Source organism: Simochromis diagramma, unplaced genomic scaffold (genome assembly GCF_900408965.1).
Source record: "Simochromis diagramma unplaced genomic scaffold, fSimDia1.1 OVJJ01000338.1, whole genome shotgun sequence".
Taxonomy (NCBI): domain Eukaryota; kingdom Metazoa; phylum Chordata; class Actinopteri; order Cichliformes; family Cichlidae; genus Simochromis; species Simochromis diagramma.
Window position 1 is genome coordinate 997,050 of NW_024387088.1, and position 14,155 is coordinate 1,011,204.

The following is a 14,155-nucleotide window of genomic DNA, read 5'->3' on the forward strand; positions in this document are numbered from 1 at the left end:
AAAATAGTGTTACGATTCCTGGAAAAGATGGTCATATGAGACTGATAAGCCCTCGATTAACTTATCGAGTTGATAACCATCTGCATGTGACTTTTGACAGGAGCAGACACCTCCCCCAACCAGCTGTACGGTGAGGGGAGGAAGATGGGGGGGAAAAAGACACACTGTGGAAGAGAGCCACTGGTAGATAATAACTAATGATTAAATACAGAGTGGTGTATAAACACATAGTGAGTAAAGAAGAAACACAGTGCATTGTGGGAATACCCCAGCAGCCTTGGCCTATTGCAGGGTAACTAAGAGAGGATTCAGGGTCACCTGATCCAGCCCTAACTATAACCTTTATCAAAAAGGAAAGCTTTAAGTTTATCCTAGCTGTCAGATCCCTGACAAATTAACATGCGTACTGCGAATTGGTTTTGCCTTTCTTTTTTTAAAAAAAGTATTTATTTTTTAAATCCCTCATCTTCCTCTCGCCTGCTGTATTTTCTCCCTCCAGGCTATGACTGTCCAGTGGTCGAGGGCATATTTGACTATGCAGCAGGAGTGGGGGGTGCTACGCTGACGGCAGCTCAGACTCTGTTGGACCAAAAGTGTGACGTGGCCATCAACTGGGCAGGAGGGTGGCACCACGCCAAGAAGTAGGCTAACACACTTTAGTGTGCTGTAACCTTCCTGTGTGCTGCATTACATGCGCATATAGTGTCTCCCAGCAGGCCATCTTCCTGACCCATGCCCTCCTTCTGCACCTAAACCAGCTTTAGACGAGCACTTGTTCAGTCAGTACTTGTCAGTTTAAGAACAGAGACAGTGTTTGGTGGATAATGTGACTTTATTTATCCACTCAGAACAAAATCTTTTGGCTATGTCCTTTTAATCGTATCTGTAGACAGTAATAGCCCATTAATGTGTGCCGATGTGATGTAATCGCACTGTTGTCTCCCCCCGTGACAGTCACATAAATGCCCGTGAAGGCAGACTTGCAGCTGGATTATTTGTCACTCATGAGGGTGAGAACGGCGAGCATAAATAGAGCCCCAAGCAGCCAGTTTCCCCTCTCCACTGAAAGATCTACTGTAGGAATCACTGTTTAGATAAACTATATCTGCATAAACCTTTAGAGACATTACACACTGGTCACCGAACAGTCGTTGTTGTGCTTATGTCAGTCACTCTGGGTTAACTGATCCAGCTGTGATCAGGTGTTTCAGGGCTAGACTCAGAATTTGTTAAACCATCAATTTCCATCAGTTACATCAAATAGCCTGAAGAGGGTGCTCTTGACAAAGCAGTACATTTCAAACGTGGCGCTTCATCTTCATCTCTCTTATCGTCCAGGGATGAGGCTTCAGGCTTCTGTTACGTGAACGATGCCGTGCTGGGAATCCTCAGACTGAGAGAGAAATACGAAAGAGTCCTCTATGTGGACGTTGACCTGCATCATGGAGACGGTGCACACCAAACACTGTTTTGACTTTTGCACAATTTAAAATAAGCTTCTTTTACATTTTGTCATCCTCACAGCAGTTTTTTTGGTTCCAGGTTTTAAAAGCTCTTTCCTCCCCTTTGGTCTCTGCAGGTGTTGAAGATGCCTTCAGCTTCACATCCAAAGTTATGACCGTTTCACTGCACAAGTTCTCGCCCGGGTTCTTCCCAGGTCAGGCAATACAGTGAGCTTAACCACGGCATGCTTTAATATGCCAGTTTGAATCATGAGACCGTGTTGGATAAGTTTGTGCTTGCTTAGGTACGGGTGACCTGTGTGACACCGGGCTGGGTAAAGGCCGCTGGTACGCTGTGAACGTCCCGCTGGAGGACGGCATCAAGGATGACAGATACTACCAGGTTTTTACCAGGTACACACACTCATATACACACAGAGAAACTGTAGCGCTGTCCTCCTATATAACTCCAACAGATCAGAGGTCAGGGTCATCCATTGATGAGTGCTATGGAGCATGTGCAAGTTCAGCATTTTATCAGGGACACTTTAGCAGGGAAATCCTTCCATTGTGAGGCTTAAACTGGGGATTTTCTAGTTGAAGGAGTTTCTCTGTGCTGAGCACTCAATGCAAATGCAAATGTGTCGCCTCTAAAAGGAAATAAAGGGTTAAAACCCCTTGTTTGTTCTCTCTATCTCATCATCTGTATGTCGCAGATTCTGTGATCTTGAACAGGAGGAGCAGAGTTTGTTTCCTCTCAGCTGCTTATAAATCCTTAAAATCTGTATTTGAGCAAAAGAGCAAAAAAAGTGTAGGCGGTGTTTTTTTTTCTGGGTTTTTTTGGCAAGCACCAAGCAGCAATCATCTCAGCTCTGTGTGTGACTGCTGGGATCATTCCAAGAGGTTTTTTTTTTGTTTTGTTTTTTTAATGGAGTGGCACAAGAGTAAGACAGAGGGGTCTCAGTGGAAATCAGACATAAACAGAGTGTAGAAAATTAGCATAGAAAACACTGGATGTGATTTTCAGGCCCATGTGCCCTCACACACGTAATGCTACAGTTACGGAACAGGAATTTAGGCTTTTTTTAGTACAACTCATAAAAACACTTAATTAGTCTAATAACACTAAAGTTACAGCATCAAAATAAACTTACAAATAGTCATTATAAACAATTGAATACACAATGTTATTGGGTTATAATTATTCATTCTATAATGTTTATGTCAGTTTAATGGTGAGAGATCATTTTATTTGACTATGTGCTGCTTTGTTGGGTTAGCTTTAGTAATGCAGCATCACTGTTATTGTGCAAAAGTCTTGAGTCACCCCTCATTTCTTCATAGTTTACTTCTAAGGAGCATTTCTTGTCAGGCTTTCTGAAGGTCTTTCAATGTTTTTCTTTTATCGGCTGCTTTTTCAGTTATTTTCAGTCTAGTCCATTTTCAGAAGATTGTTTTTTGTTGGTTAAGCCAGTTTAACACTGTACTACGCATCATTCAGGCATAAAAAAATGGTAAATGGCCTGTATTTGTATAGCGCTTTACTTAGTCCCTTAGTCCCACAGCCACCCTGGGGTGCACTGACAGAGGCGAGGCTGCCGGACACTGGCACCACCGGGCCCTCTGACCACCACCAGTAGGCAACGGGTGAAGTGTCTTGGCCAAGGACACAACGACCAAGACTGTGCGAGCCGGGGCTCGAACCGGCAACCTTCCGATTACAGGACGAACTCATTTGTTCCTTCGCCTATGAAAAATGTCAAATATAACAAAGTGATTCCCAGAGAGCTATTAGATTAAAGAATCTTACCATATCTGTGCATTGTGTGCAGTTTCCTCAAAAACAAACTGAGGAAACCTAAAAAAGCATGTAGTACATACAATAGATGAACAGTAACAGTGCAAGTCATGTCCTTAACAAAACAAGACCTGACAAAACCTGGAGAACTGTTCCTGAAAACTGCTTTTTATCCTTGTTGTAATTTCGTGGTTGCGGATCAGCCGGCATCTGTGAGCTGATGGTGATGGAAATTAAAATTGCTCTCTATTTCACAGCGTCGACTTCTAATGGGTGAAACTAAAGTCTTTTCTTGTAAAGTAACTAATGCAAGTGACTGAAAACTTATCCCATCCATCCACTTCCACTTCTCAAGTTCAAGGTCATGTGTGGGTGCAGGGGTCATAGGGCAAAAGGTGGTGTACATCCTGGACAGGTTGCTGGTCTTTCATAGGTTTAACACAGGGAGACAAACACTGATACCTAACCTAACAAATGCATGGGTTTAGACTGTGAAAGAAAGCTGGAGTGCCCGGAGAGAGCTGGGGAGACTGTGCAAACTCCACAAAAAAGACAGCGTAGTGCTCCAGCTCTGTGAAATAATGAGTAAGCTGCATGTAGACTAATACTTCATTACTTTTTATTGGTATAATCACAGGCTACTGCTTTAGCACCTCTAATTGGTGGAAGCAACTGAACAAATTGGGTGTAAGTGTTTTGTTTTAGTGTTCTACACTTACTATAAAGTTATTATTGTTCAGAACGGAATGTACAGGTAAGTCACGTTAGCCATCACTGCCTGAGTGCCAGGAAGGTTTTTGTTGGCTCAAAAGGCCCCTATGGTAGTGACTATGCACATAAGCTCAATTAGTCACAGAAGTCTATACATTTTCCTGAATTGTTTTCTTTTTTGGATGCTTGATAATCAAATGATATGCATCCTCTGTGAGTAACAGAATTCTTTCTTCCTTTTACAGCGTCCTGCAGGAGGTGCGGGCACAGTTCAACCCGGAGGCGATAGTGATGCAGCTGGGTGCCGACACAATGGCGGGTGACCCTATGTGCTCCTTCAACATGACCCCTGTTGGGGTGGGCAAGTGTCTGCAGTATGTCCTGCAGTGGCAGCTACCTACACTCCTGCTGGGCGGAGGTACGCTTCACGTATGTGTTTATTATTCTGACTGACGTTGATGTGTGTGTGTTGGTATATCTCCACGTATGGCTGTATGCGCATGTTTCTCGGAGTGCTGAGGTAGTCCAGATGTAACGGTGTAGTGCGCCTTCTGTTTGTGCGTGTTTGCGTTGAATTTCTGAGTCCGTTACTTAAGCACATTTACACACACTGCCCTGTCCCAGACTCCTCAGCCCTTGGCCAGATGATAGCTACTAATTATACAACACAATGAATCCATTTTACTCAACTACAATCCCACCTCTCTTCCTTTCTCTCCCCTCCCGCTCTGCCCTACATACTTTCTCCTCAGTCCATTCCCTCCATCTTTAAACTTTCTCTGTGTCTTCTGTATGTGGGAGGCTTTATAGTTTTTCTTCCAGAGGATTTTGTCATGTTAGCTTCCTTTTTTTGGTCTGAAGAGCTACAGAAAGCTGTATAAATGTGAAAGTACAAATGAGCTCTGATTGCACACACATTCAACTGACCACAAGAATGAGCTGGTTCAGGTCAACAAAAGAATAGACTGTGCACAAAAGCTGCTCATAACCACATGGACAAACATAACTGCTAATCAATGCTAAATAAAAGAATAAATAAGTACTCAGATTTCATGCACTAGTTCCACTGGAGCACAAATATGCTATTTGACAGATAAAAAATTAGAAATTGAAATACTTCAAAACAGCAGCACAAACAGTGCAACTTTAACAAGAAAAAAAACACCCTCCATACATTTGTTCTGTGGCACACTGTAAACATGTTTATGTCAGCTTTTATATGTATAGTTAACATAGGCGTCTTCAGAGATGGTTAGTCGGCCTCAAGTGGCCATTAGAGAAACTGCAGTTTGGACACATAATTAGAAACGGGGTATTTGATAGGTTAGTTTAGTTTAGTTTTTTAATATAAAATTTTCTCCCAGACATGTTTTTTATCCTCTGTGATTTAGCATTTTGACATGGGAATCTATGGTTATTTACACCTCAAGTGGCCATGGGAGGAACTGCACTTTTTGGCACTTGTGAGAGTTGGCTTAATTTTTCACTGCTTTGAAGTTGAAGGTTACTGGCATTTTCTTACACTTCATGACTTGGTAACAGGGGCAGATGTAGAGAAATTTTCTTAGGCTGGCATGGAAATCAAATGGCGGGACAAAATCAAAGCCTTTTTTTTAACACACATGCATGTGTTACGTATGGTAAAAATGATTCAAATGCAAGTATACATGCATTTCATATAAAAATAGTCTGCAGCTTAATTAATTTCTGTAGCCCACATAATGAATCTTTTCAGTTACATAATACATGTGATTTTTTTATGTACTGTATAGCCTGTATAATAAATAAATACATATAAAAACATTTAGTGGCCTGTCATTAAAATTTAAAAGCTGGTATATACTTTGAAGTCCAAACTTTCAACACAAGCTGAAATAGAGACTCAGCGTGGCTGCAGCTTGTTGCTATGTCAGCTTAATCACATGCCCGTCATCACACAGAGTGTTAATAACACTCACCTTCATTCCACCTTCAAAGTGTTAATGCTATCTTATCGTAATAAACAACGCTGTCATATGCAAAACTAGTTTGGCACTAGGGGTGGCAAGAGATCATTTTAGGGTGGCACATGCCACCCCTCTAGATGTGCCCCTGCTCAGTAACCTGATGACAGTGTACGACCTCTTATTGGGGGCATTTTCACATTCTATATTCAGTTTTTACCCCTTAGCCGTTAAATGCTGATCGGGTATCTTCAGCGTAGACACCCAAGTTTGTGATTACAATAACTAGATAGGTGGCTGAGAACAAAGCGACGCATAATTTTCAAATTCATCCCATACGTGGAACCACTAAAAATCTCAGATAAGTTAGAATCCCAATTACCTTTGCTTCAAGGTCGAGGTCAGAGGTTAGGTTTTCTGAAAATCTTGTGAATATCTCGTGATAACTCAAGAGGGAAATCAGCTAGGATTCTCAAATTATAACCACAGGTACATCTACTAGGAGGCTGAGCTGTAACACTGATGGACGCCGGTACTTTTAATATAGTAGGTACTGTATGTGACACATTGTGGTTAATTGAATCAGTAGGTTTAATAGCTGTTCTTAATTGTGTCAAATATTTTACTGTTAGGTAATGCCTGAGACATCATGTTATATTTTCCCGTCTGTTTGTTGCTGGGTTAGTGGAGATCTTCCTCATTAACTTGTTTTTGTCCATTTCCTTTTTTGTCTTTCCAGTCACTGATTTTTCTGACTCCTGCCAAGGAAACATGTTGTCTCACAGATGATTTATGTTTTGAATTATGTAAGACATGGTTCTGTTTGGATATCATTGTCACTGGTCGTAGTCATGTGACCTATCACAGGTGATTTAAGATGGCGTCGCCCTGTGTTTCGTTGTGTGACGAGGAGCAGGTGTGCTCAAAATGTCATATGTCATGAAATTGGAGTTCTGCAGCATGCAAACTTATTTTTCTTTTAAAAGCTTACTGTGGCCTCAGGAAAACACATTTTTGGCCACAACCAAACTCGTTCACAAATACAAATACGTTTGGGGATGAACTGATTAGATTTCGGATGCTAAATGGTGAAGCTCACAGCGACTTTACATGATACATCACTCAAAAAACAATAACTCTTGTGATATCTACACACAGCCCCCAAACATCAATATAGCAAAGGAAACTAACAGTTTTTTTTACAGATAAACAGATGTTGTGCTATATCCTGTGTAAAGTAATGAAGTGATTTTATTTTATATGGAAAATGTCCAGTCTGGACAGACAAATTATTAACAATACAAAGGATTTAAGTTTTATTCCAGTGAAAGACCAGCCAACACAGTAGGGTCAGTAAAGTCTTTGTATGTTTTCTCTACAGGAATCATGTTCTTCAACTTCATTTGACCCCATATGTTTTTTTTCCTCTGGTCATCCCATCCTGCAGTGGGTCTCTTTCCCACCAGTCAGGCCCGCCCTGTAGTTTGAGATTCAAACTGCTTTAAGAAAGTGTTTGAAGGTTTAAGTGGAGGATTGAACAACAGTTTAGCAGCACACACATGCTGAGGCACAAACATCATTTCCCTGAGCAAACTGTGTTGTCACAAACGTGACGGGCAGTAGTTTAAAGCTGATGATCCTTGATTAAGCAAGAAAAACATAAAAATCAGTTTGATGGAAGAGAAATGTGTAGACCAGAAGTTTTATTTCTGACAAAACTGATTGGTTTAGATTTAATTAATGAGCAATAAGTGGTAGATTCCTGCTAAACAGGTAAAGTTGTATCAAGACAAACACTTGCTGGCTCTGCTTTATTTTAACTTCAGATTCAGCTTCATTGTCACATCACAAATTTACAAAGAGTAGGGTGAAAAACCTTGTGTTGCAGAGCTCCATATTAGCAGATAAAAATGTAAAAAAGCACACAATAAGAGCATATTTTACATATGTGCAAAACACAGAAGAAAAAGAGCAAATGACCCTATAATGAACCCTGGGGAGCTCCAGTGTGACAGTCAGCCTGGCCAGATGTGATGTTAGGCCTTCTCTTTCTGTTTACGATTTTTCACCTGTCTATGCAGTCTTCACCAGTTTTTCACTGACAAAAACAAATGTGGAAAAACAGTAGGGGTGCAAGATAAACTAGCATTCCTGCAGATGCAGTTACATCATGCTACGATTTAAGGATCAGTCCAGCTGTCAGGAATATCGTCCTGCTCCTGTTTTCTCCCATTTAAAAGACAAAGATGGAGCAGTGTAGCCATGCATACACACGTACATCAGCTTCAAAGCACGCAGATGTCCGGGCATGAATTGGGCATGCCCGGACACATCTGTGTTACAGGTGTCTGTCACACGTGGCGTGAAACTTAAATGATGTTGATCAGTTGATGCCTTGATGTACCTCCTGACTACTTTGTCTTTGTAAAAGGAGCAATTTTTGCTCCTCTAACTGTAAACCAACTTTACTCTGATTGGCTACTCATCAAAAATGCAAGGTTTGAGCAGCTGTAAATGTTTAAAAGTTTCAAATTCATATTTAATAGTCTTCAGGGCTCCAAACTTGCCTTCATGTGGGTTCCAGGTACTCCATAAAGATTATGTGTTTCTTCTCATATGTGTCTGTGTTCCTTCTCTCTACTCAGGAGGTTATAACCTGGCTAACACAGCTCGGTGTTGGACCTACCTGACAGCAGAAGTGCTGGGAAAGACTCTCTCCTCTGAAATACCTGACCACGAGGTACACGGACACACACACACTCACACACATCCTCCCTTTCCTCCCTGTTACAGCCACCGTCGCACACATTTACATATTCCCACATGAGGACAAATGTGCCCCTTCATTGTACCATCACGCGCACACACATGCATGGAAACGCAAACACACCCTCTTGTGTCCTCTGTCTGCTGAGTCACTCATCTAATCAAAGATGGCTGCCCGATCTCAATAAAGGGGTTTGTGTACAGGTGAGTGGGACAGGTAGCAGTGTTGACAATTCCTCTCTGTCTGCTGCGATGAACACAGACTACTCTCATCTTTTACGCGTCGTCTGGGTGAACGTTATTAGAGGAGTTATAGAAGTCGGACTGGAAGGACTTAAACCGCAGCTTTACCTGTCCAGTTAGTTCAAAAGGGTGGACGTCAGCGAGGATTCTTAAAATAGCGAGAACACATATGCTGTTGATTTAATTTAGCGAGGAAGGAAGAAGAAGAATGTCACTGTGTATTTTATTTGTTGACTTGTTTGTGAAACACGGGACATGTGACCAGTTGCTTTTCGGTAAATCAAACAGAGCCATCCTCTCTCCAAATAGAAATCGGCGCGCCCATCTGTCTGTCCCGCTCCTATGCTCTCACACGCACAAAGAGCCTCTTTCTCCAGCAGCTGATTTTTTGGACCTTGTCTTGGTCAGATGTAATGAATAGCTGTGAGCGCCTCAGTGTGTGTGTTCGTGTGTGTGTGTGTGTGTGTGTGCGTGCACACGCGTGTATGTGCGTCCTGGTCGAGAAGAAGGTACCTCTTGTTTCTCCTCGTCGGGCGTCCAATGGCCCCAAATGGCCTTTGACCTCATTAAGGAGCACTCACTGAAAACAAAGCAACTATCAGTGCGGCCAGCTGCCACAGTTGATAAAGATGAGGTGACACACACACACACACACACACACACACACACACACACACACACACACACGGTTTTCCACCTGAAACAGTTAAAATTTTATTGTGTTTATGTCTTGGTTTTTTCTGATTTATGAAGCAACCTATTTTCAAGGTAAACTGCAACCTCTGCTAAACTTCACATATATGTGTGTATGCATGTATGTATGTGAATGCATATGTGTGTGTGTGTTTGAAGCTCACTCTGTGTGCGATAAGAGGGGCATTTATCCACGATGACCAAGCAGAGCTGTTCCAGTTCCAGTGACACGGGGAACAAAAACTACCTTTGTGCCCGTTTGTGTGAGTGCGTCTTACTCCTCCTGCTCCGCTGTAGACAAAACCCCATGAATACACACATTCATTACTGTCAGATAATGCACTGGCCTGTTTTATAACGCTTCTCATGTGCTTCATTGTATGATAAATGGACACCAGTGTGGAGGAAACTCAAACAGGCAAACTGGCAAAAGTGGCTCTAAGTCGAAGGAAAATGCAAAAACTACAAATTCAAACACTCTGTTTGTTTTATCTGCAGAAATCTCACTAAAACCAGTCCGAACATATTTGTTGCTTTTAAATATTTATTTGGAAAAGTTTATTGTCAGTGCCCGAGAGGATTCGCGGTGTTCTGTTCTTGCAGCACACAAGCTTCAAATGAAATAATTAAAAATAGCAGTCTAAAGAACACAAACATCAGTCAGAGTTGGCCAGTCACGTCAACAATAAGTGCTGTAATACTCGCTGATTACTAGACAAAATATTACACTGCAGATAACGCACACAATGCCTCTGCTTGTGTCACACTCATTATATTTCAGTATCTAATGCAAACACGCCAGGATTCCAGCCACCGGGTTGAAAGTTGTTAACCTTCGCTGCTGACTCGTATTGTCTGCCAGTGCTGAGCTGATCCCGATTGACCCCCCTCCCCCCATTGTGCGATAGCGGCGGCTCCTATCTGCGTGTGAATCGAAGGAGCCGCGGTGTTGGGCGTGCTAAGTATAGCCGCACGGGTCAAAGGTTAGTTGGTGTCTCTCATTTGACAGGAACAGTTTGTCTTTATAACGAACTTTATTTTGAGGGTGGAAACAATTGTTCTTATGGTTACAGGAACTTTTTATTTGTCACATGTGATGTTCACATGGTTTTGCTTTGCCTGTTAGCCTAGATTTATTATCTTTAATTTAAGGCGGGGTGGGGTATCATCTTATCTAAACATGTGTTATGTCATGAAGAAGGGCAAAAACCACAGTAGGGTCTTTAATACTTCTCTGAATCCCCTTAAAGTAACTTCTGTCACTGGCACGTACACCACATCTTTAAAACCATATGAACTTAAACATCTCAGACCTGAAGGCCACTCTCCATTTTTAGTTAATAATAAAATACCTTTTTTCAAGTGGTCACATCCACTCCAATGGAAGTGGTTTAATGGAAACTCTCATCTCTCGTCATCTCATCTCTCAAGTGTTTCAATTAAATCTTTTTCAATTAAATTTAACAACAGTCACCACAAGACACTCCACAAATAGTGTTGGGGAACCTTAAACACCTGGGTCAGCTATAAGAGTCCAAAAGGGTGTTTGACGATCCAACGATCACAAGTAATACATAGACACAAGTGTTGGTCTACACCTGTTAATATTTGAATTCGGGTATTTTCAGTCCCCTTGCCACAGCTGTATGAAATCAAGCACCTAGTCTTCACAGACTTATGTGAGAGAATGGGTCGTTCCAGAGAGCGTGGTACCGTTGCAACAAGTCAAATTTTCTGCCTCTTAGAAGTGGTTCCTTAACATCCTCTGGCATTAACATCTGCACTCAAACTCTGCGCTGGGAGCTTCATGGCATGGTTTTATTTGGCCGAGCAGCTGCTGTGGGGGTAGGTGGTCCAATATTGTGATCCATGTAGATTGCAGGTCAACAGCAGGTGAACCAGCATCCAGATCTGTACCCGGACCTATGATTAGATTTTAATGGACCTTTCTATTTCACTTTGCACAACTTTTCTTTTATTTATGGTTATTTCAATTTATGCATTTGTTTTTTGTCTTTTTAGCACAGACCAATAACTCATCCCGCATTGATCTGTCAATCAAATTATTTATTCAGAGTGGGGATGAAAACGGAGAAAGTTCAAAGAATTAAATCAGGAAAACGGACAGAGAGGAGATTATGAAGCTGAAATAATTACAAAAATCAAACCTTATTTTACTTGTAATGAGTAAAAGAACATTTTATTAATATTTTATAATAATAAAATATAATACTGTTGAATTGTACTTAAGTACTTCAACTTCCAGTTGTTGACTGCATACAGACACTGATCCGACTGTTAGGCCATTTCAAAATGCATTGCATTGAATTATAATGAATGTATAACTTTATGACATTTTGGATCTTTGTTTGATCTTTAAATTTTAATGGAGTACCTTTGTGTTAGAAGGTATCAGTCAAAGGACTAAGAACTATGCACATTCATTTTAGAGTAATCAATGAATAGTTCTGAGTAAAATAGTCTTTTGTGTGTGTGTGTGTGTGTGTGTGTGTGTGTGTGTGTGTGTGTGTGTGTGTGTGTGTGCTTAAAATGCTGCACATAAACCAATATTTATGGTTGTTTTTAACCCCTGGATATATTCACATATCATAGAGGAGTGTACTGCTCCAGTGCTGCTATTGATTTGAGACTATTTTTGGTGATGGTGACAACAACATGAAGTTGCACAGATTTGGATCAGATCGTTCTCTAAAAACTCAGTGTGTACCATTCAAGGACAGAAACAGAGAAGAGACACCCCCCCACCCTGCCACCACCACCTTTATTTCTGTTCTTAGTAACTTCCAAACTGCTGAGTCAGTGGGCAAACATGTATGCCATGTCCTCGCAATGTTGTTGATGTGAATCCAGCTCATATCCTTTGTCACACGCTGTACCTTCACGTCTCCGTTGCTCATCTCTTTTTCCTGTCTCTGCCATGCTCCCATTAAGCTCATAGTGTAACAACAACTGGGCTTGGCTGGATCAGCACCCAGTGTGGGAGGGTGCACTGCCTTATCTCGGTATTTTGAAGCAAAACCTTGACTTTTAACTCGTTCAATATTTCTGTGTAGAAAAATGTCATCATTGTGCTGAAGGAAGCTGAAAACTGGCCAAAGAATTATTGTATGTTTTTAGAAGGCTAAACCAGATCTGCAGTCCAAAAGCAAGGCCTTTTCTCTCTCCCTCTCTCTCTTTTGACCCCACTGGTCAAATAAGCATATTTATATTATTTAAAGGATATTTTATTTGTCTGGGCAGCAAGCTGCTAAACTGAGACCAACTGGAAAGGTTGTTTTTATTTTTATTTTTTTTTCAAATTCATTTTCCTCCTTCTAAGCAACATGCTCCTTAAGAGCTACAGAAGTCTGGAAACAAGTTATCCCGTCATCTCTGTGCAGATAATGGTAATACGTGGGTATTAAATTACTAGCAGAGAATACAAATTGATAAAAGTCAGCCAGTTTTTCTTTTCCTTTGGATTGCCCAACAACCCGCTTCGATCAGATTCTTCTCTGGTGAGAGGAACAGAAGTAGATACAAACGTGTGTCCGTCTCAAAGCCGCACAGGAAGGGAGGACGTCTCTGGTTCCAGATTGGCAGCGGGGAAGCGTCCCGCCTCTTTACTTCCTACTTCCCCTTTTTCCTGTCTGCAGCCACTTCCTGTCCTGCCCCTCGGTGCCGTCAGGGATGTGCTGGCTCCCAGATTCACAGGCTCAATCACAGGAAATATCACCAAGCAATAGCGTGTGTGGGCATAGGGAAATGTATCTGTTTACAAAGACTGACTGAAGAAGCTCATTATTGCAATATTATGATTGATTAAGTTCAAAATGCTGCAGCTGGAGATCCTGCGACACATTATTGGTGAACAATGAACTGAAAGACTCTGTTTCCTTTCTGTCTACCCTTTATGGAGCCACGGCTCTGTTGTAGTTGAGTGATTGTCTTCATCTCATGTTCATAAATGACTCCATCCCAGAAGATGGCATCACCACTGATCCTGTCTGTGTAGGTTCTCAGTCATCCAGGTCATAGTAGTCTAAGGAGCTTGCATCAAAAGCAACTTGACTTGATGTCTCACATGTTAATAGCGGGTCAAGTACCCGGGACTCTCCACCTTTTGGTTTTTCATCTGAAGAAGGCTCTTGGATAAGAGGTGAAACATCTTTAAAAAAAACTTGAAGTCCCTTCACCTTTATTTCAAGCTGCTTGGACTACAATTGATCCTGAATACTTTTATGTTCCTCTCAGGCGAGATGTTTTATAGGCCAGAAGACATCAGTTTTGAATTTTGGAGGCTTTCAGTTCTTTTGGGTTCATTATAGGAGACAGTAAAACCACATCACTGTACATTACAGCATTATTGTAAAAGCTTATCCTACCATGAATTCATCAGTCTGGTAAAAGCTTTGTGAATTCTCTTTTTTTTCTTATCATAGGGTTTGTTTTTATTCTAGGCCCCTAATGACATTTTAAAGTTTTGCAGTGAATCTTGGGTAATGGTCCATTCACACCAAACATGACGTGAACTTTAGCCGTGATTTATAAGAATGCCA

General features: G+C 41.4%; 1 protein-coding gene across 3 annotated transcripts in view; it reads left to right on the forward strand.

Annotated features, from left to right (window-relative positions):
• Positions 1–14,155, forward strand: part of hdac8 (histone deacetylase 8) — a 36,270-nt gene that overhangs the window by 2,707 nt on the left and 19,408 nt on the right. For 2 of the 3 annotated variants that reach the window (XM_040046084.1, XM_040046085.1), the window contains exons 4-9: positions 500–641; positions 1,339–1,451; positions 1,580–1,657; positions 1,748–1,856; positions 4,197–4,369; positions 8,540–8,634. In XM_040046084.1, the coding sequence (XP_039902018.1) occupies positions 500–641; positions 1,339–1,451; positions 1,580–1,657; positions 1,748–1,856; positions 4,197–4,369; positions 8,540–8,634 (710 nt within the window). Of the gene's footprint in view, positions 1–499; positions 642–1,338; positions 1,452–1,579; positions 1,658–1,747; positions 1,857–4,196; positions 4,381–8,539; positions 8,635–14,155 lie in introns of all 3 variants that reach the window. The other variant, XR_005697922.1, reaches the window with a different exon arrangement.